At 50.8% G+C, this 26,286-nt stretch overlaps 2 protein-coding genes across 28 annotated transcripts in view; both read right to left on the bottom strand.

The window, feature by feature from the left end:
- Positions 1–1,753: 1,753 nt before the first annotated feature.
- SLFNL1 (schlafen like 1) lies at positions 1,754–8,922 on the bottom strand. 7 transcript variants are annotated; one of them, XM_019016477.3, is made up of 5 exons: positions 7,204–8,914; positions 6,356–7,000; positions 3,793–4,311; positions 3,392–3,535; positions 1,754–2,385 (listed from the first exon to the last, which is right to left on the bottom strand). In XM_019016477.3, exons 2-5 carry the CDS (start codon positions 6,788–6,790, stop codon positions 2,263–2,265), a joined length of 1,221 nt encoding a protein of 406 aa, XP_018872022.2. In that variant the 5' UTR covers positions 6,791–7,000; positions 7,204–8,914; the 3' UTR covers positions 1,754–2,262. The 7 variants fall into 7 exon arrangements, with proteins under 7 accessions (XP_018872022.2, XP_018872036.2, XP_055248817.2 ...); XM_019016491.3 differs by having other exon boundaries at positions 7,665–8,914; XM_055392842.2 differs by having other exon boundaries at positions 6,356–6,619; positions 7,665–8,914.
- A 4,474-nt stretch (positions 8,923–13,396) lies between these two features.
- The window catches only part of SCMH1 (Scm polycomb group protein homolog 1), a 221,839-nt gene continuing 208,949 nt past the window's right edge, over positions 13,397–26,286 (bottom strand). For 11 of the 21 annotated variants that reach the window (XM_055392768.2, XM_063699807.1, XM_063699794.1 and 8 more), the window contains 4 exons: positions 23,562–23,741; positions 20,178–20,243; positions 14,770–14,912; positions 13,397–14,506 (listed from right to left, as the gene is read on the bottom strand). In XM_055392768.2, the coding sequence (XP_055248743.1) occupies positions 14,381–14,506; positions 14,770–14,912; positions 20,178–20,243; positions 23,562–23,741 (515 nt within the window). In that variant the 3' untranslated portion in view covers positions 13,397–14,380. The other 10 variants (XM_063699803.1, XM_055392708.2, XM_055392759.2 and 7 more) reach the window with 5 other exon arrangements.

Here is a 26,286-nt window from a genome sequence, read left to right as displayed (position 1 = left end):
ATCCCAGATGGCTCTCCAGGGCTTGCAAAGCCCGAGCAGCCCCGCCACGCTGGCTGTGGCAGACAGGATAGGACTGAAGCTGGATTTACAGGAGGGCAACCTGTGCCCAGTGTTTACTGACCCGTCCCCGGAGGCTTCTCCCTTGTGGGGAGGAAAGCTGGTCACATTCCTCGTTCCTTTCTTAATGTGACCTAACAATAGGCACAGCTATGTGTAACTTCCCTTCAGTAACTTCCTTCAGTCCAGGGAACTTCCCTTCAGTCCAGGGGATCTGGGCAGTTCTTAGCAGTCTGGAGCAGCTGGGCTGAAGCCTGACTTCACCCTTCCTTTGTAGAAATCTGCTCTTTTCCCCCCAAAAACATTTCCGAGGATTGTGGTGCCTGGACTAGCATTTAGCATGGTACCTGGACCGTGGAAGGTGCTCAGAAATGCCACTCCTCCTTCTTGAGTAACACATTTGTATAGTTTTCAAACAGTCTTGGTGACTTCGGGGCAGCTCGGGGGGTGAGCAGCAGGAGTTTGGTAACCTGCCACCATATAGGTGTCTGTGATCACATCGGTCCCTAGAACCAGCATGAATGGCAGCCAAGGCAGGGGTTGTGTGCTCTTTGCTAAGTGGGAAAACCAGGTCTCAGAGCAGTTGTGATCACCCAGAAAATGTCACCTGGCTGGTGAATGGAGGGGCTGGGGGTTCCAAAGTTCTCATCTGTGTCTGCTGTGGATGTGGCCAGGGGCTTCAAGTTTTAGGGGATCAACTGAAGTGTGTTCTGTGGAACACCAGTCCTGTGAAATGCCCTGTTCAACAAGGTTTGGTGATTTTCTGGTGGCTCAGACCCCAAATTTAGGAGTATCGTTAATTGTCTCACCAGCAGGTTGGGTGTCTACCATATGCCATCCATACCCAAACCCCTGTCCCCCAGAGCAGGTATTCAGTGGGAAGCACCAAATATAAGCTACAGAGTATGGCAGTTCATAGATGGAGACCAAGGGTGGAAGTGAGCAGGGGAGTGGCAGTGCTGGGAGGTGGTGTCTTTAAAATAGGGTGGGTGGGAAATTAAGCATGGAGTTGAAGGTGGAGAGGAAAGGAAATAGGCCGCTACCTAGCGCAGAGGCCCCGAGGCAGGAGTGCAAATGAAACAAGTTGGTGGGCGTGGCTTAAGTGGCTTACACAAGGGGCGGAAGACATTGAGGTTGGGTGGGCTAGGTGGTGGAGAACCATGTAGGCCATCACGTTTGGGCTTTGCTCTTGAAGAATTTGGAGGGCTGTGGGCGCAGGTGCGGCATGAGTGTGATCAGACTCTGGCTTTGCAGCCTCTGGCTCAGCTGGTGGAGACGGCAGGAGAAACGGCCAGAGGCAGGAAGCAGCTGGAGGAGTCTGGTTTTTTTTCGTTTGTTTTAAGCTAACGGTCTTACTGGACCAGAGGGGTCTTGGAAAGGAACTGAGACCCTTAGTGTGAGGTGCTGCTCTGTGCCACAGCTGGCGTAGACACAGGGCACTGGCCCGATGGTGACAAAATGCCCCTGGCCATTGTCACTGTCTTATAGATGAAGAAACTGAAGCACAGAGGCATAGCACTTTGCCCCACGGCCGCTGGTGTTTAAGACAGAGCTGGACTGGAGTCTGAGGGGCTGGGCTCCCTGCCCTTGCAGGTCTGTCCTCTGCCTCCTGGACAGAGGTGGGCTGGGCCTGGGACTCATGACCCTGCAGCATCTGACCGGCTGACCCAGTGTCCTAGAAAGAACCATTCTTGTCCCAGGTGCATGTAATTTATTAATGGAGGTTTGACAGTCACAAGTTCCAGCAAGTCAGGGGTGGGGGCTGCAGGGTGGCCTCTTGCCCTGTAACCACAGTCACCAAATATGCCTCGCCATCTGTGAGGGGCTTTCCTGAGATGACAGATTCCTTTCTGGCACTGTGTAGCCAACTGGAGTCACAGACCTCAGCCTGGGCCAAATGAGCGTTTTAGGGAGAAGGACAATCTCTTATAGCTCAGCCCTAGGGGAGCTCTGGGCAGGGTTTTACACATTCTTTCTGAAAGTAAGGTCATTTGGGGAGAGGGCTGAGAGCAGTTTCTTGGCTACACAGATGGGTCTGTCAGGGTTGAAGCCACATGGGTGCCTGCTCATGTGCCATGTTAAAGGAGTCCCTGTCCGCCTCTCAGCGGCCCGCATGGGCTTTACTGGTTGGCCTTACACTCAAACAGGAAATCCCTGAGTCTCAGGTGGAGAGTGCCGTGCCGTCCTGCCTGCTCCCCAGGGCCCTCACAGGACACAGCAGGTGCAGGACACAGGCCCGTGCTGCTGCAGCTGCTGCTGGAGCTGCTCCTTCTCCATCATCAGCGCCTTCACCTTCTCTTCCAGCTTGCCCAGCTCCACCAGCCACCTCTGAGGGGACATGGGAAAAGCATGTGGCCAAGCCCGCCTGGTCTTGGGCCTGTCCGTCCTCCACCTGGGGCCAAACTGAGGGAGGAAGGCAAAGCCCGGGAGCCTGGGAGCTTTCTCAGCTAGGGGAAAAGTCAGGCCCCTCGGCCTGCTGCCACCTTCAACCATGTCAGCCTGAGGGAAGCTGCTGGCTGCCAGCCATGGAAGGGAGCCTCCTCCATGCTGGGCAGGCCATGTGCCTCCTCACTGTTGGTCCCTTGTCCTCCATTCTCCTTTTCCCTCTTGAAAAAGCTCTTCCTTGGGACTGTGTCTTGCCCCCTCTGCCGCTTTAGGGCCTCCCCTAAAATGCAGTGTATAGTCCTTGGGGTTTTCTGGTGACATCTCAACATTCCAATCTCTCTGCTCCCTCACTGAAGATCGAGTGTGTTAACTGCCCAAGTAGAGGGTGAGGGGTTTCAGGCACCCCTGAAGGGGGGATACTGCATAGAATTTTTTTTTTTTTTTGAGATGGAGTCTCGGTCTGTCGCCCAGGCTGGAGTGCAGTGGCGCGATCTCGGCTCACTGTAACCTCTGCCTCCCAGATTCGATCGATTCTCCTGCCTCAGCCTCTCGAGTATTTGGAACTACAGGCGCCCGCCACCGTGCCCAGCTAATTTTTGTATTTTTAGTAGAGATGAGGGTTCACCATATTGGCCAGGCTGGTCTCAAACTCCTGACCTTGTGATCTGTTCACCTCATCCTTCCAAAGTGCTGGGATTACAGGCGTGAGCCATCGCGCCCGGCCACTGCATAGATTTTTAAAAGGAGAGAGCTTGGGCCTCTTCCTTCCCACCAGCCACCTACCCGTGGAGTATGGGATGTGGTGTGATTGTATTCCAACTCCTTGGGTTAAACGGGGTGATGCAGGACCCAGGGAACCATGGTGGCTTGCCCTGGGCTGCTCAGTGGGTGGCTGAAGGGGTCTGGGGTCAGCTCCGCTCCACCCACCCACTGGCCTCAGCTTCCGTACCTGCCTGCACCACTCCTGGATGGCGCTGGCAGACAGCGGGCCCTGGATGCTCCCGTCGCGCCGCAGAAACACCTCCCCCTGGTCTGTCTGGTAGAGTTGCGGCTGGCTCTGGGCCTTGGGGGTGTGCACGGTCAGGCGGATCACCTTGGTAGGGGCAACAGCAGCTCTGGAGGCGCCGCCCCTCACGGTCGGCAGCCCCTATCCTGCCAGGCTGCTCAGCATTGCTCACTGATTCCTTAGGGCAGGCCAGCAGGGCTGGCACAGGGGCCATCCCCAGCCTCTTCTCCTGTGGCCCCCAGTCCCGTCCCTGCCCCAGCACTGCCTGGCAGGAGCGCAGGCCATCGTCTTATTGAGTGATGACAGATGACAGGCCCAGAGGCCCTCCTGTCCTGCAGGCTCACCTTGAGGGGGACGCTGGTCTCCAAGGTACTGATCACAGGGATGAAGGTGAGAGTGTAGGCATCGGGAAAGATCTGAGGCTTGAAGCCCTGCAGGATGGAGTCCACCAGCAGGCGTGCGCGGTCCTCGTCACGGTGGCTGCAGCGGATGCCCTGCACCAGGCCGCTGTCCTCTACTCCCATGAGCAGGCTGCCGCCCTCGCTGTTGAGGAAGGCGCACACGTAGCGCCGCACGTGGTGCTTGAAGGCCAGGCTGAGGTACTCGCCGCTACCCCGCTTGAACTCCATGTTGCGGGTCTCGCTGCCCAGGAAGGCACCCTGGAAGAGCTGGTCCTTGCCCACGATCTGCTGGTGCACAATGGCACTGTCGGAGCACACGCCGCTGGGCCGGCCCTGGCAGCTCTGCAGCTGCTGGGCCTGGGGCCTATCGGGCAGCGTGTGTGTAGGCCAGGTGGGCAGCGGGACACCAGAGCCTGGGCTGGGGCCAGGGCTCAGGCCACTGTCCTCCTCCTCCTCCTTCTCCTAGGGTGGGAGTCAAGAATGAATGTATGGGTCCAGCCAGAAAATGGGAGCCCTGACCTTGAGAAGGACTGCAAGAACCCCCAGTCAGGCCCCTGCTGCAGCCTGACTCTTACGGACATCCTGATGCCTCTCACCAGGCCGAGGGGCCCAGTTCTGCCCATCCTCCTGCAGCTGAGGCAGGAAACCCTGCTGGATTGAGGGTTCCAGTCAGCGCTCCTTTCCCTGCCAAGCTGGGCCCTTCCCAGGTGAGCTGTGGGATGCCTGGTGGGGAAGAAGAGATTTCTGCTTCTCAGGGCTGGGTGCTGGGACACGTGTGGGCCCATTTTTTCTTACTTGGGTTGCAGACAGGCCCCTGAGGCCCAGAACCAGATCATTCCAGCAGGTATCTCAGCACCCTGTGACAGAGCTGCAGTACCCTGAATGGAGAGGGACTCCCAGGTACCCCACCCACTTCCTGATTTCAAACCTTTGCCCACTACTTGCTGGGCTATTGACAAGTCCGCCCTAATCCCCACTTTCTTCTGCGCCTCCTGAATCTCCTTTCATGGTTTGGGCTCTGCTCGAGGGCTCGGTGTGAGCCTCCTCGGGGCCACTTCCTAGTCTGGGCCTCCCCAGCGAGCCCCTCCCTGACCTCCCTGCTTCCAGGCTCACCCTTTCCTGTCAACCCTCCTTTTTTTTTTGAGACAGAGTCTCGCTCTGTCACCCAGGCTGGATGGAGTGCAGTGGCGTGATCTCGGCTCACTGCAAGCTCCGCCTTCCGGGTTCAAGCCATTCTCCTGCCTCAGCCTCCCGAGTAGCTGGGACTACAGGCGCCCGCCACCACGCCCGGCTAATTTTTTTGTATTTTCAGTAGAGACGGGGTTTCACCGTGGTCTCGATCTCCTGACCTCATGATCCGCCCGCCTCAGCCTCCCAAAGTGCTGGGATTACAAGCGTGAGCCACCGCGCCCAGCCAACCCTCCTTAGTGACGCTAACTTCAAGGCAGATTGTTACTCCTCACAATTCTTTCATGAGCGTGGGTTGGGGTGAGGAGACCGAGGCACCTCCCTACCAGCCCTGCAGCTCCCTGGAAAAGATGAATTTATCAGTCTTAGAAACAGGATAAACTTCATACAAATGTGAAATTGAGTTGAAATGTAAGCCACAGAGCCTTTTAGTTCTGCAATAGTTTAAACACCATCATTTTCACACCAAAAGAAACCAAAATCACCTGTCTCATGGAGTGACCTATCCTAATGTCCCATGTCCCACCTAATAAAGCCAGCGGTTCAGCCTTGCCTTGGATGATAGCCTTGGTGACCTCGCCCCTACCCTACCTTCTGGCCCAACTTCCTTCCTTAGCACCCCCTGCAGCCTTTAGTGGGAGCTCCAGGGACACCAAATGGTTTGCCCTTCTGCAGACATGACACTCCCTCTAAGCCCCCAGGTTCCTCTGCATATTCTGTGTCCCTTGCCTGGAATGTCCTCCCCTGCAAGTGCCTGTCCAACTCCCTAAGTCCCGGCCTGGATTTCACTTCCCCTGTTAATCTGTCCCCACAGAGCAGGGCACACCTTCCTGTGTTCTCTCACAGCTCTGAGCGCAGCCACCTTGCAGCTCTGTGGGTGGCTGTCCAGCTCTGGCCACAGATGCAGGGCTTCTTGGGGGCCTGGCTGGGCCTCTCATCCCTGCCTTACTCTTGGCACAGAGGGGGTGTTCATGTTTGTCAGTTGAACAAATGAGTTGGGCCAAGGAGAAAATCAGGGCCCCTGTGTCTTCTAGGGTCTCCCAGGCCCAGAGGCTGGAATGTAAAAGGACCTAAGGAGAGGAGGTCCCCTCGTGGCCTTTCTTCACGCAAGCATCGGGCTTGAGCTTGAGGCAAACTGTTTTTCCCAGAGAAAGCTGGCAGTACCAGCCGCAAGCCATGGTCATTTGAGTAGCAGCCCCCAAGTTTGCAGATTTGTCCCTGCTTCCCCAGAGACACCCCTCCATCCCCACTCTGCAGGCCACTCAGGCTCTCCCTTGGGGTGAGGCTTTGGAGCTTGCTTGGGAAAAGTCCCACTTACCTCTCTCTGACTGAAGGGCCCTTGGGCCTCACTCAATAGCAGCTCCTTCCCACGGGCTGCCAGCTCCTTGAGGATTACGTGCTCCTCCAGGGCCGTCTGCAGGCGCCAGGGGAGGGAGGCCAGGGTGTCCCTGCAGACAGTCACCTGCACCAGTGCATAGGCCTTCCGCGGCCGCCTCACCACTTCAATGTGCTCCCGCGCCACCGGCATCTCCAGCCGCTCCAGGGTGTCTCGCAGCAGGCAGGCAAGCACCGGCACTGAGAACTGGGGGTTCAGATGGCCCACATAGAGAGTGTGCACCGAGGGAGCCTCCTCGAGGTCAGAGTACTCCGTCAGGGACTGCTCTGTGGGTAGCTCCGGCAGGGACTCCTCACCCCAGGACTCCATGAAGGGCTCTGACACCTGTGTTTGCACTGATCTCTTCATGGGGGTCATGGGAAGGTTCTCCCTGGAAAGGGGTTCCAGGATTCCTCACTGCTGGCTGCTTCTCCCAGGGTCTGTGTTCTCAGTGTGGCTTAAGGGCTCCCAGAGGACTCAGGGAGTGTCCCGGCTCCTGGGAGGCACACAGATTGGCAGAGACTGGGCAGGGCCAGAGAGAGGGAGGGCAGAGGGCAAGCAGGAAAGGGCCTGCCACCCACCTGAGGCCTAGGATGAGAAAGCAGAGTCAGGTGGACTGAGCAAGACACAGGGCCTGTGGGAAGACAGGCGATCTGCCCAAAGAGTGGCAGAAGGGACCAGAACTCAGGTCTCTGAGAGCTCCACCGTTTCAGTGGCCCCAGGGGTCCTGTCTTCCCTCCCCAACCCACAGGCTAGGGGCCTCCTAGGTACCCTCAGGGTTTCCTGCCTACCAGAAGTTCACTCCTGCCTCCAGGCAACAGAGAAAACCTTTAAACAGGGCCTCCTGGAGAGGAGGCCTTAACGCAGGACTCTGAGGACTGGCTGGTGGCCCCATTGCAGCTTCTCTGCCTGCTCTAAAACCCCATGTGAGGCCATCGGGGGCTCTGAAACTAGGCAGCACTGGGGCAGAGGCTTTTAGAGCAGAGGATCTCACGCTTTTTGGCACACTGATGAAAGCTATGGCCTCTCAGAAAAATGGCCTTTGCCTATAAACATAACTTATGGTGGCTCCTGGACCGTAAGAACTAGTCTAGACTGAGTCCTCCATTTTTGGTCCAGAGAGCAGAGGTCAACAGGGCAGAACGAGGGTTAGAGTTGGGGCCCTAGTGCCCCCGCCCCAAGTCCAGGGAGCCTCCGTCCTGAGCTGTGCACATATGTGCACACACCAGCCCCTCTACTGCTCCCCACACACCCAGCCTGCATCTTCTCAGATGGAATCCTTGAGGCAGTTAGCCTGGGGGCATTCAGGTCAAACAGGAAGAGGAGGAGAGGAGAAGCCTATGACCTTCATGTCCTGGTGGCTCCCGCGGGAGCATGGGAGGTGCCTGCCCTGAGCTCCCATAGCCTCCCGACCCCTGGCCGGTAGCTCTCAGGGCACTTGGAGGCTTGGCACAGGGACGGCCAGAACCAGGGTTATAGGAAGTGGGCGGGGCCTGCACAGCTACCTCTGTGATCTCATGAGGTTCAACAATGCCTTCTTGGCCAGCCACAGGCAGGCTGGGTACGGGAAATCAAACAGGAAAACTCCTCAGCTCCCTGTGGGTCCCACCACACACTGGAAGCAGACCCAGCGGCCCACCCACCATGCAGCTTGGTTGTGGGACTCCCTTCCCCTGACAGCTTCCAGAATTTGAGAGCTGAAGACACTTCCCCCCTCAGTGATGTCTCTTCAGGCCCCAGTTCCCATGCAGGTCACCTGTTGCCACCTCTTTCAGCGCTGCTGCCTAAAGCCTCCACCTCCCTCTTTAGTCATCAATCCCAGGCTCTACTGAGTACTGACAGGGCACAGCTGCTCCCAAGATGGAGCAGGAGGCACATGGTGGGCTCCAGGGCTCCCCCTGACGCCAGGCCCTTCTCTGTGCTGGAGACAGAGGCTGCTGTCCAGAAGAGCCCTGAAAAATAGGTCAGGCATAGCTATCTCTTTGGGAAGATGAGGTTGTTACCTGCTGTTTGAGAAACCAAGACATGGGTGACACACAGTCTTTATCAGCACAGGACTGACCAGTGCTCATCATCACTCTGCAGAAGGCTGGCAGCGCTTGCCCACACTGCTTCTGGAAGCCCCAATTGGGGGCAGTAAGGATGGTGCCACAGTTAGATGCTTCAACTAAGGAAGCTGTTTGACAGCGTAGAGAAGCTGCCTTCCTTGAAAGCAGCCTTTCTGAAGATGTTACCAAATGTTTGTTTCCTAGGGGGTGAGGCAGTAGTTTGGGTAGAGCACTCAAGAAAAGAGGCGGGGAAGAGAGGGGCGCAGGCCTCAACTGGTGGCAGTGCGAGGCTCTGGGGAGAGTGCGTTCGGTGCCCTCTCCTTGCCCGCCCGGGCAGCAGCCAGGTTGGGCTCGGCTTTGTGTCCACAGGTTTTAGGGTTAGAGAATGACGGCTCCAAGCTCCCCCTGCCTCACCCCCTCTCCCTCAAGCCTTTCTTGCCTGTCATCTGTGAGGTGCCCTCACAGCAACTGAGGCTATAGCTGTTTTGAGATGGCCAACTCAAGTCGTGTTGAAGTGTGCAGAAATAGCTGTCCGGGAGAAGCACCTTGACAGACGAAAACACCTGAACATGACCAGAGGCGTTCTCCCTACTTACCTAGAGGCCTTGCTATTGGGTGGCTGTTCTGCATGAAATTTCCCAAATTGACTTGAATGCAGCAACTTTCCCCACTCTTCCTGGCAGTCTCTTTAAGCCACTGCATCACGTATTTCTCTGGCGCCTTTAACAGCCTTCTGTGAGCTGAATATCAGTTCTACTTCTTTTTGGAGATGGGGGTAAAAATTGTCTTTCATGGTAAGCACTAAATACATTTATGAACCATCTTTTAAATACATAAATATAAGATAACAAGGTTATTTACGGTGTCTCTGACTCTCTAGTATTAGGTAATAGTATTAGAAAGTATAGGTGCTCTGCAGGCAGCTTGGAGTGGTGGGTTCCGAGTGGGGGGATAAGCAGCCTCGTTAAACCCTCTTGCTGGATGTCTGTGACCTCACTGACAAACCTCATCTTGAACTGAAGGAAAAAACCCTAGAATTTAAGCCTCTTTATGAATGTGAGGTGGGGCCCAAAGATGAGGGGCAGAGAGCTGAGCCGCTGTGGACGGCCTCTTTTCATGTTATCTGGACAGTGTCCACTGGGTGGCCCACATGGCCACAATCCCTGAACCCACAGCAGGGATGCCATCCCCTCTTCCCCACAGCTCCCACTTCACAATCTGCTGTTTGCCCAGGAAGGCCAGTCAAGGGGCAGAGGGATAGGGAAGAGGAATGAGCCCAGCCAGGTGCAGGAGAGAACAAGGATGATCAAGAAGAGCGAACTCTGGGGAGCAGAGTTACAAACACAGCTTTCCAGGTCCTGGGACCCACATCACTCCAGCCTCCCTCGGTCTCAAGCCCTCCCCTAGCGTGCTGCCTCCAGCCTGTAGATCCCCACCTGGCTTCAGACAGGGCCCAGCCCCAGTTACTGCAGAGTATCTCTGACTTGAGTGGCTCCAGCCTAGTGTCTGTGCCCTGGGTACTGTGGGCTGCCAGCCTCTGTGAGCACCTGCAGTGGCTTTGGCACTGTAGGCACAGAGCCACAGTTCTGATGCTTGGCTGTGACTGCCTCTGGGCTGAAGGCTGGAAGCTGTGGCGCTGCCCTGACGGAATGTGGTGGAAGACCATGTCCAGTGACTCGGGGTACTTAGATAAAGAGGCTGCAAAAAGCTGAGGGCTGCTGAGGGAAGAAGTGTCGGGACCCTCTTCTCAAGGTTTCCCATACTTTTTGTTTTGGTGGTAAAGAAGGAGGGGTGATTCACCTTCAGGCTCTTGCCAAGGAGGGAGTGTGGCACCAGTGTGAGGGCAGGAACAGTGTCCATTTGGCCCACCATTGTTACACCTCAGGGATCAATCTTGAGTCCCATAAGACCCCCACAAAGAGTGTCTGGACAATGCAGTCCATGGCCAGCAGGCAGGGTGGAGCCACGGCTGGGGAGGGCAGAGTGTTCCAGAAAAATGCCCCACCCTCCCATGGATTCAGCCTTAGGTGGGGCCTAGATCTCTGTTACCTCCCAAAGTGTTTGGTGTTTCCCTCCTGAGCTCAGCACAAAGGCAGTGTCATCTCCCTGTCCCAGCGTTGAGGGTGAGCACATGAAGCTGATGCCATGAGACCTCTGTCACCTGTACCTTTCCACCTGGTGGGCTACTGCACTGCTGGGGTTCACGGAGTGGCCTCTCCAACACTGCAGCATGTGTGCATTGGGTCTGAGGCCCGTTCGAGTGCTTTTAATGATTCTGGGTCACTATTAGAAGGCTTTTGGCTTTTGAAACAATTTCCAAAGTTGAGGGGTTTTTTCCTTTCTTCTTAAACAACATTTAATTTTGACCCCAGAGGTTATGGCAGCGTGAATAATCCTCTCCCTTCCTGCAGAACTTGACATTTGGTTACCTTTCTAGTTCTTTTTGTCTGGAAACCAGATAAAAGTACGTTAGCTGTTTCAGTGCAACATTACTTATGGTAAACATGATTCCTAATTGTAAATTATCAGCGCTTGGAGTTTTCTGTGTGAACTATAAACACTTGTTAAAAAGCCATAAGGTTGGGTGTCCTATGTGGAATGACTCAGTTGGGTATGTTGCTTATGGGGTCCCTGAAAGCTATGCCTATTGAGTTGTTCAAAGAGATATAAGCTCCTTTGGGGAATGATGCCTCTAAGCCACAGTGAACCAACCCCCTTCTCCCTGATATGTCTCATTCCCTTGTACCGGAGCTGTCACCTGGGCAGCCAAGGAGAGTAACTCCTGATGACCGGAGGCTCTGTGAGGACTGCCCTCCTCCCCTGAAGAGGGCTGCTTCCCGCTGCCCTGCAGCCAGGCCATTTCTGTTTGACAGTCTTCAAAGTTAATGACATGCCCAGTGTAGCCTGCAGGGGTCTTGAGTCTGAATGGTAGCTGGATCTGAGACAAAGGCCCACAGGAGGGAGTTGCAGGCAGCAGGACATGTACCCCTTAACAGCTATGGAATTAACCTCTTTAAGCACGTGTAAGATAGGGAAACAGTAGTTATGCTATGGGACTGTTGTGAGGTTTCAGTGGGATAGTGTACAAAAACAACTCAGCACAATGAGTTCTCACAACAATGCTCAGTAGGAAGTTACATACTCTTGGCAAAGAGGGTAAGGTGGGGTGGGTGCCCAGCTTTGCAGCATGTCTGGCCTGCCTACATATGCCAGTGTCACCTTTAGTCCCTGTGTCTTGAGGGTCACATCTAGAAGTTTGTTGTTAGGGTTCAGCAAGGTGCTCATTGGGAATACCCTGAATGAACAGCACAGTCTACAAGATCCCAGTGTTGGCCGGGCGTGGTGGCTCAGGCCTGTAATCCCAGCACTTTGCGAGGCCAAGGCAGACGGATCACTTGAGGTCAGGAGTTCGAGACCAGCCTGGCCAAGATGGTGAAACTCTACTAAAACTACAAAAAATTAGCCAGGTGTGGTGGTGTGTGCCTGTAGTCGCAGCTACTTGGGAGGCTGAGGCATGAGAATCACTTGAACTCGGGAGGCGGAGGTTGCAGGGAGCTGAGATCGTGCCACTGCACTCCAGCTTGGGCGACAGAGACACTGTCAAAAAAAAAAAAAAAAAAAAAAATCCCAGTGTCAAGGAGTTGGTAGAAAATGAGGGCCTCAACTTGTTTGGCAGCCTTGACCCTGACTGTTTCACAGTGACCATGGTTAGAACCTCACAGTGGCCAAGTAGAAAATATATTGTAAGTAAGTTATGATATTGGAACTTGTCACTGGTGAAAGCTGGAAGGGCCTTCACAAGTCTCCTCATGCAAATACCCCATAGCCAGACGGGCCCAAAGAAAGAAAATGACCCGCCCAAAGAAAGAAAATGACCCACCCAAAGCTTCCTGGCACATAGGTGGGCTGGCTAGAACCTCAGCCTTGCAGTCAAATGCCTGCTTTGGCACTTCCTGCCTGTGTGACCTGAGCTTAAGTTTCCTTATCCATAAAATGGGTTTGTTGTGAAGAGTAAGTGAGATAGTTCTAATTCATGTAAGCAGCTCATGTGGCACACAGTGATATAAAAGTGTTGGTGGTTGTTATTATCAGGTTATACTGCACTGACCTGCTGCTCCCCTATGCCTTCTCTTCCTCCTGCAAACCCTATACTCCAATTATAAACACGACATGTGGCCCTGGAGTTGTGTGCCTGGCCCCCGGTCAGCACAAGGGGTACAGTGCAGGCCTGACCTGGCTGGGCTGGCCTGCATCTTTCCCCACCCTATATGGGTGAGGATATATGCCCAGCCACTGAGGCTCCTAGGAGTTGCTGATCTGAGATCGCTCCCTCCTGCTCTGGCTTTGCATAGCTGCTGTGCTTACTACTGTCTAGCTGCACCAGAGCAAAGCCCTTTGAGGGTGGAGACTGGATTCACATACTGACTTTCCAAGGGGCCTATGTGATGCTGGGGCTCTGGTGGACATTCAGAAGACCACCTGTTCTTTAGGGACTGCTGGAATTAGAAGGACGCTTAGGAATCATTTTTTCCAAGCTCTCCATTTTATTTATTTAAGACAGGGTCTCAAATTGTCACCTAGGCTGGAGTACAGTGGTGCGAACACGGCTCACTGCAGCCTCGATCTCCTAGGCTCAAGCCATCCCCTCACCTCGGCTCCCCAAGCAGCTGGGACTACAGGTGTGTGCCACCACAGCAGGCTAATTTTTTTATTTTTTTTGTAGAGCTGGGGTTTCACCATGTTGCCCAGGCTGGTCTCAAACTCCTGAGCTCAAGAGATCCTCCCACTTTGGCGTCCCAAAGTGCTGGGATTACAGGCATGAGCCAGCGTGCTCGGCCTTGTTTTATGTATGAGAAAACTAAGACCAAGAGAAGGGGAATGACTGGTCCAATGAATGCATAGTGATTTGGCTGTTAACTGATTAAAAAGACACTGGTATCTATATTGGTTTTTATTTATAAACAGATTGACATAAAATAAGTCCAGATGGCAGCATGAGTAGCTGTGCTGCTGACTTGCTTACAAGGAAGCCTGTGGACAGGAGAGTGGGTGGAACCGACTCCAGCCTGGAAAACCTGCCCTCCCATCCCCCTTAGCCTTCTTGGCCTTCCGGCCTGATTTTCTTCCACAGCAGTTCTGGCCAGGGCAAGGAGCTGTGGTGGGGGCAGTATGAGCCAGGGACTCCCTTCCCACAGATGAGGCCTAGGGCTGCAAAAGGGCCCCGTGAAGAGAAGGTGACCGGGATCCTTCTCCTCCCCATATGGAGTGATGTGGTCAAGGCTTTATGGGTCTCTCCACCTCAAAGAGAAAGTGCCCTAGGGTAGTGTCCCTGAAGAGGGGCCACGCCTATCTGCAGAGGGCCTCTCTGGGACCAAGGCAGGGCAGTCTCCCTTCTCCTGAAACCCAGTGTCTAGTGTGGGAGGAGTATTAACTACAGGGTTTGCCCAAGTGCCAGAAACAATAAATTAACAATAAGATCTTTTTGTAAAAAAGGTAGAGGTTTGCACCACGAGTTTGGATTCAGGGGAATCTGGTGAGAAGGTAGGAGCTGTGGGGCGATGGGGTGCCACAGCAAGACCAGGACAGAGTTGACCTTTTCCTCCATCACGTGGAAGGCATTCAGCCTAAACTCCTGGTGAGAGGCCAGCCAGGCTTGAGAAATAAATAGAGGGACCTTAGAGCCCCGGCAGAGCTGAGGGAAGAGCAGCACCAGCCCTGGACCCCCACTCTCCCTCCTCAGTCCTTCATGGAAGGACTTATCATGGCAGCTGTGGCTAGGAGTGGTGACTCCACACAGCCTCTTGGAGTCCTGAGGTGGCCCGGAACCCCACTGAGGTGCCTGGGGTGGGCTGATGCCCCTCATTCCTAGAAGAATGCCCCCACCTGCTGCCACTTGGTTGTCTAGGCTGCCTCTCCTGGTTCAGAACTTGCCCTGCTTCAGCCGGTCAATGTGGTAGGAGAGCTTGAGTGCAGGCCCCAGCTTCAGGCCCATGTACTTCATCATCATGTCACTGCGCAGCAGCAGCAGGGCCTTGCCATCGATCTCCTGGGGGTGGGGAGGTGGGCAGAAGTGGAAGGGAGGCACCATCAGAGTCCTGGTTGGTCTGACCACCCCAGGTTCTGATTATAGGCCATCCTGGGAAGTGCCCGCCACATGGAGTCCAGTTCACTTGCTGTGACGCTGAAGCCTACCTGTTCTCCTCAGCCTTTGTCTCTAAGCATCCCTCCTCCCCAGACATCTCCTATTGTCCCCACCAGGTGAGGCTCTCCACACATGTTCCTACTGAGAGGTCAGGCAGCGGCACCTACGTGTTTGCGAAACAGGTCAGCATGGGGTCCAAGCTGAGGATCAGCTTCCCGGACAAACTGCATCACATCCTCGACTGTCCATGAGGAGGGGTCCCGGCCACTCAGTCGAGAGGCATCCCGGCTCTCCAGGTATCGGTCCGACCCTGCAGGACAGGAGGGCACCTACCATAAAGGGCGGGGACTGGTTTGTAAATCCCCACCACTCTCCTTGGCACATCTCTCAGTGGCCTTCTAGGTGATGCTCACAGTAGTGCTAGACCATGAGCTGAGGAACTGGAGATAGCTGGGGGAGGGAAGCATTTCTTCACAAAGGGAAAGCCAAATCTTTGTTTTTTAAGGGTAGATCTGATTTTTGGAAATGGCCAGAAGAAATTTTGCATTGAGTCTATGATTCAGCCCAAACCTGAGACAGTGGTACCAACATGGTAAGGGGACTATTTGGGTGTCTGGGGGGCCTGGTGAGTGGGGCTGTTGTTGCCTTGGCTCTGGGGGACCATTTCTAGAGAGACTGGTAGCCTGGTAAGATTAGAGACAAATCCTTGGCACGTGGGCAAAAAATACCCTGGATTCTTTTCCAAGGCCTGGAGAATAGGTGACCTAATTACAGCCTGATACACTAAGGCAGAAGCTGGTTTTTTGGTTTCTTTGAGATGGAGTCTCGCTCTGTCACCCAGGGGCTGGAGTGCAGTGGCGCCATCTCAGCTCACTGCAACTTCTGCCTCCCAGGTTCAAGCAATTGTCCTGCCTCAGCCTCCTGAGTAGTTGGGATTACAGGCATGCAGTAATTTTTGTATTATTAGTAGAGACGGGGTTTCACCATGTTGGCCCGGCTGGTCTTGAATTCCTGACCTCAAGTGATCTGCCTGCCGCGGCCTCCCAAAGTGCTGGGATTACAGGCGTGAACCACCGCGCCCAGCCACAAAGGTTTTTGCTTTGGCTGCCAGGAATCTCAATGTTAATTTAGTGTTTTGCTTGGAGCTTTCATCTCAATTTTGACTCAGATATAACGCCTCCTGTTTCCCCTGTGGGATTTGGGATCTCTGTATTTTGACTATCATCTGTCAGAGATCTTTTACATGTTTTATTCTCTCTGCTTGGAATCTGTCCCCTTCTCTCCCTTCAATTTTTAATTTTCTTTGGGCAAACTCCAACTTAGCTAAGCAGGTCTCGGCTTCAAGGATCAGTTCCTTTATGAAACTTTCTGGTCTAATACTGAAATAAATGGTCTCACAAAGTATTTAGTATATTCTTGGTTACAGATCATTCTGTACCCATTTTCCCCCATCACACCATGCTAGTAATCTCTATTCTCCATGAAGCAGTAAAGGAACCTTTAAAAAGCAATAATTAGGCTGGGCATCATGGCTCATGCCTATAATCCCAGCACTTTGGGATGCTGACATGGGAGGACTGCTTGAGCCCAGGAGTTCAAGACCAGCTTGGGCAACAAAGCAAGAACCCCATCTCTACAAAAAATTTTTAAAAATTAGCTGGTATGCTGGCACATGCTTGTAGTCCTAGCTACTCAGAAGGCTGAGGCAGGAGATCATTTGATCCCAGGAGTTCCAGGCTGCAGTGAGCTGTGATCGCGCCATTGCAGTCCAGCCTGGGTGACAGAGCGAGACCCTGTCTCAAAAAAAAACAAAAACCAAAACAAAAAGAGCAGTAATTGAACCATGTCAACCCCTTCTAAAAACTCAATGCAGTGGCCTCCCTTTGCATATGAAATGAAATCTGAACTCCTTCCTGTGCTTGCCAGCATCTATGAGGTACTCCATCAGCTGAGCCTTCCTATGTTCGTCCTCATTTCACTCTGCAACCCCTGCCCGCAACTTACCCCTTACTCGCCGTACTTCAAACACACTAGCCTTCTTTCTGCTTCTTGAATAAGTCAAGCATTTATCCTCTGACATGCAATTTCCTGGGTCTGGAATGTTCTTTTCCCAAATCTTTTCATGCCTGACTCCTTCTCAACATTTGGTTCTTACCTCAAATATTGATTCCACAGAGAGGCCTTCCCTGATCTCCTAGTAAAAATACTCAATTCCCCACACAGTTCTTTACAATCCAATTACCCTAGTTTCCCCCTACCTCCCCACAGTACATATCGTTACCTAAAATAATTTCATGGACTCATTTATTTTATGTTTCTTATCTGTCTCCTCCCTATACAATATAAGCTCTCTCTTGTTCCTTGCTATGTTGCTGACACATAAAAGAGTGCCTGGTCTGCCACAGTAGATGTTCGAACACATCTGTTAGATAAATAATGATCACAGATAATAGTTACTTGTATATTTTTCTTTCTCTCCAACCAGACTATGTCTCTATTGAGGCAGGGTCCTTGCCTTGCTCACGTCTGTATCTACAGCATCCAGAGGTGCCTTGTTGCAAACTACCAAGTGGCAGAGCTAACACACACCTGTACACTGAGTGCAGTGGCTCACGCTGTAATCCCAGCACTTTGGGTGGCCAAGGCAGGAGGATCGCTTGAGGCCAGGAGTTTGAGACCAGCCTGGGCAACATTGCGAGACCCTGTCTCTACAAAACAAGTAAAAAAATCAGCTGGGTGTGGTGGTATGCACCAATAGTCCCAGCTACTCAGGAAGCTGAGGTGTGAGGATGGCTTTAGTCCAGGAATTCAAGGTTAACAGTGAGCTATGATCATACCACTGCACTCCAGCCTAGGTGACAGAGTAAGACCCTGTCTCAAAAACAAACAATAAACAAACAACCACCCCCCCCCCACACACACACACCTGTTAAAGTAAAAGGGCCTAATATTTAACTCTTTCCTACAAAGGCTAAGAATCTCCTCCCATTTGCCTTCATTCTGGGTCCCGGGCCTAAAAAGTCAAAGTACACTTTGTCTGGCCTGGCCTAGTCCAGCCCCTTTTGGAGCAGAGATTCTAGCATATTGTCTTTTCAAGCTTATAGTTGGGCGCTGGGGAGAGGTATGCTAGAGCCAGCAGGGGCTGCTTAGAGTCACAGAAATCCCAGTGGCTTTTTGAAGGTGTTAATAGATGAAAAGTTGGAGGGGGCTCTGTGAGCCAGTCACTTCTCCCCCTGTCTTAAAAGTCTACTGTGATGCTAAGAGAGAAACCAAGTGCAGAGAGGCTCTGGAGAACAGAGAGAAGATATGGGGAGAGAGTGTATATGCAAGAATGTGTCTTTCTTGGACCATCTTAGATAATTCCTCTAATCAGAGGCTAGATACCATATATACATACATACATGATATTATACACACATATATATGATAGTATATATAAATACACACATGCTACTGACTGAATATGTATCCCCTCAACATTCCCACGTTGAAATCCTACCCCTCCCTACCCACATGATAATATATATTAGGAGGTGGGACCTCTGGGCAGAGCCCTCATGAATGAGATTAGTACTCTCATCAAACATGGTGCAGAGAGCTCCCTTGCCCGTTTGGCTGTGCGAGGTTACAGTGAGAAGATGGCTGTCTATGAACCAGGAAGTGGGTCCTCATCAGACACCAAATCTGCTGGTGCCTTGATCTTGGACTTCCCAGTCTTCAGGACTGTGAGAAATAAATTACTGTTTATAAGCCACCCAGTTCATGGTACTTTGTTAGAGCAGCCCAAATGGACTAAGACGACCCACATATTTAATACTACTATATATTTATATGCTTGTCTGTCAGCCTACTCCCATTAGAATATAAACTCCATGAGGGCAGGTGGTAGGAAGCTGCTAATTTATATGGTGATTAGGAGAGATGTCTCCGAAATGATGAAATTTGAGCAAAGACCTTGAGGCAGAAGAGCAAATAGCACATGTAAGATTTAGCAGGAAGGCCAATGTGTCAGAACAAAGTGAATGAGGGAGAAAGTGGTGTGAAATAACACTAAGAGGCATGGATGTGTGTGTTGAGGAAGGGGAGGGAAGTGGCAGTGAAGATAACAGAGGACCCTGTACACCATGGAAAACCACTGGCTTTTCTGAGTGAAATAGGTAGGTTTTGAGCACAGGAGTTACATGAACCAACTTGCAATAAGAAGGATCACTCTCATTGTCTATGTTGGTAACAGACTTCAGGGGGACATGGAGAGACCAGTTAAGAAGAAGGCTACTGGCCAGGCATGGTGGATCATGCCTGTAATCGCAGCACTTTGGGAGGCCGAGGTGGGCAAATCACGAGGTCAGGAGTTCAAGGCCAGCCTGGCCAACATGGTGAAACCCCGTCTCTACTAAAAATACAAAAAATTAGCAGGGCGTAGTGGCAGGCACCTGTAATCCCAGCTACTCAGGAGGCTGAGGCAGGAGAATTACTTGAACCCAAGAGGCAGAGGTTGCAGTGAGCCGAGATTGTGCCACTGCATTCCAGCCTGGGCGACAGAGTGAGACTCTGTCTCAAAAAAAAAAAAAAAAAAAAAAAGAGGCTATTAGGCCAGGCACAGTGGCTCATACCTATAATCCCAGCACTCTGGGAGGCTGAGGCAGGCAGACTGCTTGAGCCCAGGAATTTGAGACCAGCCTGGGCAATATGGCGAAACTCTGTCTCTGCAAAAAATTAGCTGGGTGTGGTGGTGCATGCCTGCAGTCCCAACTACTTGGAAGGTAGCCTGAGAGGAAGATCGCTTGAGCCCAGGAGGTTGAGGTTGCAATGAGCCATGATTGAGCCACTGTACTCCAGCCTGGGTGACACAGTGAGAGACACTATTTTAAAAAAAAAAAAAAAAAAAAAAAAAGGCCATTATGATAAGCCAGGCAAGAGACCACTGTGGCATGAACTACCAGGGTGGCAGTGGTAAAAAGGTGACCTGATATATGAACAATATTCTATAAGGAACCCCCACCATTGTCAACTCATTTGACCTTTAAAATAGCCCTTGAAGGAGGCGTCATCACCATCTTTAGTTCAGAGGGGAGGGGTGAAAAGAGAGAGGAAGTGACTTGCCCTGTCTTTTCCTATTCCCTCTGCAGACAGCCTATGGCAAAGCTCTCCCCATCGCCCCTCAATGTGTACGGCTGGCACTTACTCTTCAAGGAGGGCTTGTTGTCTCAGTCTGAGCATGACTAAGGCAGTTGAGGCACATCCACAAGAGGCCAACTAACAAGCTCATGCCTAATCATCCTGGTTAATGCAGTAAGAGAGGATACAGACTCAACATCCAAATTCTTTAAGACAAATAATTCTAGGGCCAGCCGAATGAATCTTTTCATAGCCTTATGAAGACCATCAGGCTGTAAAGAGATTTATACAATGACCTGGCAGACAGACTTATGGTGGGTTTCCAAGGAAAACTGGAGATGCCTAGGGAACAACAGTACCATCTGAGGCCAGTGCCAGGAGGGCAGCCTATCACAAAGTACTCTTCTCAGAAACAGGGCCTTGGGGAAGATAAAAATAACAGTAACTCCCCTCATACCTGGGGAACGATTTAGTTTCCAAAATGATTCCATATCCCTTCTTTCATTTGATCCTTTTAACACTCCTGTGGAAAGACCAGGTTGGTGTCACCATCTCCAGTTTGCACATGAGGAACATTCTGCATATGAGGAAGACCTGAGAGGTGAGATGACTGACTCAAGTCTCAAAGCAAGGGAGCCAAGGCTAGAATCAGCGCTCAGCTCTGCCTCTACTTGAGAGCCCTTTAGATTCCATTTTGCTGCCCTGCTCGGGTTGGGGTGAGGGGAGGGGCACCACAGGCTTCTTCCCATGATTCAGCTTTCCTGAAAGCTCTCTCTCCGCTGAGGTGACTTTTTTTCTTTTCTTTTCTTTTTTTTTTTTTTTGAGACAGAGTCTCACTCTGTCCCCCAAGCTGGAGTGCAGTGGCATGATCTCGGCTCACCGCAAGCTCGGCCTCCTGGGTTCACACCATTCTCCTGTCTCAGCCTCCTGAGTAGCTGGGACTACAGGCGCCTACTACCACGTCCGGCTAATTTTTTGTATTTTCAGTAGAGACGGGGTTTCACCATGTTGGCCAGGATAGTCTTGATCTCTTGACCTTGTGATCCACCCTCCTCGGCCTCCCAAAGTGCTGGGATCACAGGCATAAGCCACTGTGCCTGGCCGAGGTGACTTTTTTTCATTGCAGGCTCTGCTAATGGAGTCTTCCTATACTTTCACACCTCACTCATGCGTCCCTGGGCTGGAGGAGGCTGGAATCAGGGTGTGGAACTGACATTCTCCTGGCTCCCCACTGCTGCTTCTAGACCATCCTCCTACGAAAGCTCATGTTCTTCAGAGGCAAACATGTACCCAACCATCGGCTCTTCCTTCTCACTGTTACTCATAGATATCTGGGTTTCTACCCCTTGGTAAATGAAGACTTTTTGTTACTTAGCTTACTACCCACTGTTCCACCCCAACTCCTGCTCTAATCCTTGGAGGCAATCCAGCTACCATGCCTCCAGTGACTCTCACCTCCATTCTACTCCAAATACCTACTGCCAACACCACTGTCTGATTCTTGCAATCCCTTGGAATAAATCCACTTCAGAATTTTAAGCATCTCATTCCCTGACCCCAACCTTCCATCTTTTCAGCTCTCTTGGGACGTATGTCCACTATAACCATTATATCACAAAGTTCTTTGGCATGTCAAACTTTCCATTTTCCCTATCCTGATTTAGCCTTGCATCCTTCCTACCCTGACTGCCTTCCCAGTTGTAGTGGTTGATGACTTAAACTGCTCTTCCTGATTCCTGATTTCTTTACATACTCTCCCCTTTCCTCCCAGCTCTTGCTCTACTAGCTCAGCAAAAAAGCCCTTAATTCTCAAGCTGTCTTTTCCCATCCCATACCTACTAGGTTGCTAAGAATCACAGAAGAAAACCATAGCTTTTGCAAACTGGCCAACTAGTCTCCAAGCATAGTTGGGCCCTGAGGTTTCCTGCAAATCATCCCCTTTTCTTTGGTCCATTTTTCCCCATCTTCTTTAAGACTAGTCCAGTCTATCAGCGCTCCTAACCCCTTCCTTGACCAGGCCTTTCTCTATTCACTGATGGACACACTCAATCTTCCCTCCTCTCTCAGAGAAAGTGTGCCTCCTTTTGGCTTAAGACTGATGCCTCTGCCTATGCCCTTGATTCCACCACTCCTGAAGCCTAACTTTCTCCTCTTTCCTGTATTCTTAATTGCTACTTTTTGGAAGGTGCAAGCTGTCTGCTGACATACGTGCTTGAAGGGCTCCCATTCTGAAAGATCTTCTTTGACTTAGAGTCCTACTCAATCACCAGCCTTTTTTTTCTCATCAAAGTCCCCAGCACAATCTGCCTTCACCCCTCCACCACAGCACCAAGGCTGCTTTCGCTAAGATCCACCAATTACCCACTAATGGTGGAATCCAATAGATGTTTCTCAGTCCCTTTTTTGCCAGAACTTTGTTATGCTGTGCTCTCCTTCAAATACTCTCTGTAGTCCTGGCCACCACAATATCAAATTCTTCTCACTTTGAATTTTCTAAATTTTCCCTCACTTTGAATATTCCTTTTTCTCCTTGGTGGGCTCACCTTCCCGTTCTCACCTCCTAAGCTTTGTTGGTTCCCAGGACTTCATCTTTGGTTAACTGTTATTTTCATTCACTACATACTTCTGAGAAGTGAGTATCATTCACCCTAAAATTTCAACTGCTGTTTATACACTGGTGACTCCTAAATATTTAACTTCAGCCCAGCACTCTTCCCTGAGGATTGGATCTGCATAGCCACTGCCTGTTAGATGTCATCTATATGACCATGGGCTCCCTCACCTTCCTTCTCTTCTATGGTGGGTTCCCCCTCTCAGTGGATGGCACCACCATCTATCTGGCCACCACATCTAGAAACCTGGGAGACAGTCCTCACTCCGTTCTTCCTCACATCTGATTAAATCCTCAAATCTGATTAAATTTGCCTTGTGAACAGTTTTCAAATCCACTCTCTCTTCTCCAAACCTTCTGTCTCTGCCCTAACCCAGGCCTTTGTCACTTCAGATCTGGCCCACTCGAGTAACCTCCTAACTTGTTTAGGTTTCTCTAGTTTTGTCCCTCCTCAAATCCATGCTCAACACAGTAGTCAATAATCTATTCAAAACAAAAACCTGTCTTGCCTCTAATTAAACGCCCATTTAAGGTCTTCTATGATATATGCCTTGACCTTTCCAGGCTTTTCTCTTTGAGTCTCAGTATTACATTTTATGGTTGAGCAATTCCAAATTGCATGCAGTTCCTGGTATAATCGGTGCTATTTCTTATTCTTTTGCCCTTATTCATGTTGCCCCTCTTCCTGGAAAGCTCTCCCTCCTCCACCAGCCCTGATATGGCCATTTATACAGTCTCAGGCAAGGCATCATTCCCTTAAGAAAGTGTCCCTTGAACACCAAGCTTGGGTTAGGTATTCCTTCTTGTAATTTTCATATTACCCAAAGCATATGTCTGTCACTGCACTCAAGACATTGTTTAATAATTATCTGTTTAAGTGTCTCTCTCACCATAATACCTTGAAGATAAAAAGTGACTGATTTTTGCTTCCCCATGCCAAACACAGATGGAGTTCAAATAAATAGTTAATGGATGAATGAGTGAATGAATCCTTCCCTGTCCCTTTTGGGTCTAGGTCTTTGGCTCTTAGTTTCTGTTATGCTCAAGCCAATCCTGGAGCTCCAATTACCTCCCAGGTGCAAGGCCAGGCACAAGAGTAAGTCCAGTCCCTAGTCCCACCACCAGGCAGAGGGCAACAGAGCTAGGTCCTCTCTGGCCTCCCAGAGCTCAGGAAGGAAGTGAAGGAAAGAGTGAGGGAGGGAAGGAGGGCCAGGACTCTGGTAAGCTTACCCCTGGAGCATAGCCTGCGCACAGCTGAGGCAGTGCTTGGTGGGAGGCCACAGGATGAAAGCAAGGGCCGGTGCCTTTGGGAGGTGCTGACAAGGTTGGTGGGATTCGAGGCAGAGTCCATTGAGTCTGAGTGTGGTTCCAAGGAGCGGGCCAGACTATTCCCCAGGACAAAGGTTTCACCTGAAAAACAGTAAAACCAGAGTTAGAGCTTAGAAGGACTGCCAGAGTGCTGGCTCCCAGGTACCTGTTTGAGTGGAGCAAGCAGCAACAAAAGAGAAAGCCCTGGGCAGGGACTCAGGAGGCCTGTGTACCAGTCATGGTTGTGGCTGTCGTGAGGTGACCTTAGTCAAGCTCAGTGCCACTCTCTGGACTTCGGTCTCTTTAGAAATTCTTTCTCTTAGACTAGATGGTCTTTGAGGCTTTTTCTGGTCTAGATGCCCTATGCTTTTTCTTGATAAGGAACATCTTAAACAGATGAAGCTATTCTAGGGTGGAAGACACTGCCTTAGACACAACATGCTAGAGCTGGGATACATTGCTTAGATGAAGGTACTTTAAAAGGTGACCCTCTGCTCAACCATCTGGACATGTCAGAAATGCTTCTTGATGCTTGGTTAAAGGCTTGTTTGTAAAGAATCTGCTCCTATGTTCCATCTCTCATTTTGTATTTGCCCTATTCTACAGAAACACTTCAAGGAAGCTGGGGTTGATGAGCGGTGAGCTTGGGCATGGAGATGAGAATCAGGGGTATAATCTGGCTCTGCCACTCAGCAGAGTGCTTCTCGGAGAATGTTAGTCTCCTCATCTACAACATGGGAAGCCCCTTTCTTCCAAGGAGTTTGTGAATATCACAAAAGAATGGCTATGAAAGTCTTTCCTTGTAAAGGGAATCTTACCGTGATGTTTCTGTACCCAGTCCATGGCCCAACACCAGGCGGCAGCACTCAATCACTGTACGAAGAACCCGAAGCAGATTCCTCATGACTGGGTTCTACCCAAACCAAATCAGTTCCTCAGCCTAGGCCACAGCTTCTCTACTTGTGGAGGGTGTCTTGAGTACTGGAGCATAACACTGTCCTTTATCATTTTTCAAAGACATCAAGTGTTTAGGTAATGCTTGGGATTCATTCGGAGCCTCTGATGAACACTAACTTTGAGCACATTGTTTGGCACACAGTAAGGCCTCAATGTTAAGATGGTTTAGGATTTTAGGACTGCTTTCTAATACTTACCTAAAATTGCTTGGCAACTATGAGCTCAAAGTAAAATCTAGGATTAGACAGCTATTTACCTTTATATCAAGGAGGCTAATTGTTGAAACCCTTTCCTAGAAGTGGTTCTGAAAAGATAAGTCTTTGAGGGTCCATAATACCTAAGCCATATCCCACCTCCTTCTGCAGATGAGGGTTCTGACTCCTATTTTCCAGGAAAAATGACTAGCAGGGTCCCATTTTGAGACATGAATGGGAATCCAATCCAGGATATAGGAGACCTGGGTTCTATACCTGGGCTCCTGCCTTTCACTAGGTATGTGATTCTAGACAAGTAGCTTGTCTTCTCTAAGCACCAGTTTCTTCATGTGTAAAATGGGGAAAAATCATCCCCTATCATGCTGAGAACATCAAATGAGAAAACGGAATGGGAGGAACTTTATGAATGTGAAAAATTGTTATTTTGTATTTCATTCGGAGTTAAAGTGGCAAATCTAAGCTGTCTGTGATAGTTCAAGAAAAATATTTCATCCAGTTTCAGCATTTATCAGCAGGGTAACCTCACTCTTCTAGTTCTCATTTTATTCAGCTAAGACTGGGGATAGTATTGTCTGCCTCACATGAGCTAACAGATGTGAAGAATAATTATGATGACAAAGCCAGAGGCTTACCAGATGCTGATGCAAACCATTGAGTATCTCTTCCTTTCAGCAATGCTAAGAACACTGAGACGTAGATTCTGAGTTGAAGGGTCTGAAAATCTGGACTGATGGCAAGTCATGAAATCTTATCCTAATGAGATGTACTGAAAGCATCATGCTCCAAAGCTCTGGGAGGTCCTAGTCCTGACAAGGCTGATCAGACGAGGCTCTCTTTGGTAGGACAGTGCCAGAATAGAAGATTGCAAATACTTTTTTTTTTTGAGACAGAGTCTCACTCTATCACCCAGGCTGGAATACAGTGGCACAACTCACTGCACTCCTCTGCAACCTCCACCTCCTGGGTTCAAGCGATTCTTGTGCCTTAGCCTCCCAAGTAGTGCATGCCATCATGCCCCACTGATTTTTTTTTTTTTTTTTGTATTTTTAGCAGAGATGGGATTTTGCCATGTTGGCCAGGCTAGTCTTGAACTCCTGGCTTCAAGTGATCTGCCCACCTCGGTCTCCCAAAGTGTTGGGATCACAGGTGTGAGCAACCACACCTGGCCTGAAGACTGCAATACTTTCAAACTGTGTTCTACAGAGCCCTGTGGACCCTCCGCAGGGAGGCCAAGTAAGTAGGGCTATGGGCCTCATCCAAGCTTCTATCAAAACTACTCTGGTTTTAATTTTTATGCACTGGAGTGTATACAAATTTTATATACAATTTTACCTTTGCCAAAAAACTTTTTTTTTTTTTTTTTTTTAAAGGAGTTCTACTGGTAAAACAAAACAAACTTTGAAACCACTGGTGCAGGTGTCAAAGACTGGGGCTGGAAGACTTGATTAGTCAATGATCACTGCCTTTTTATAGGA

This window comes from Gorilla gorilla, chromosome 1 (genome assembly GCF_029281585.2).
Source record: "Gorilla gorilla gorilla isolate KB3781 chromosome 1, NHGRI_mGorGor1-v2.1_pri, whole genome shotgun sequence".
Classification (NCBI taxonomy): Eukaryota; Metazoa; Chordata; class Mammalia; order Primates; family Hominidae; genus Gorilla; species Gorilla gorilla.
Note: the sequence above shows the minus strand (reverse complement) of the source record. Positions and strands in the feature narration are given on the sequence as shown.

What these genes read in the sequence shown, in the direction of transcription:
- SLFNL1 (XM_063699840.1), bottom strand. Translation starts at nt 6,790, where the DNA reads ATGACCCCCATGAAGAGATCAGTGCAAACACAGGTGTCAGAGCCCTTC. An exon ending in GGCCCTTCAGTCAGAGAGAG is followed by an intron (nt 4,312 to 6,355) that starts GTAAGTGGGACT and finishes CTCCCACCCTAG; the next exon opens with GAGAAGGAGGAGGAGGAGGA. An exon ending in AGACCAGCGTCCCCCTCAAG is followed by an intron (nt 3,536 to 3,792) that starts GTGAGCCTGCAG and finishes GCCCCTACCAAG; the next exon opens with GTGATCCGCCTGACCGTGCA.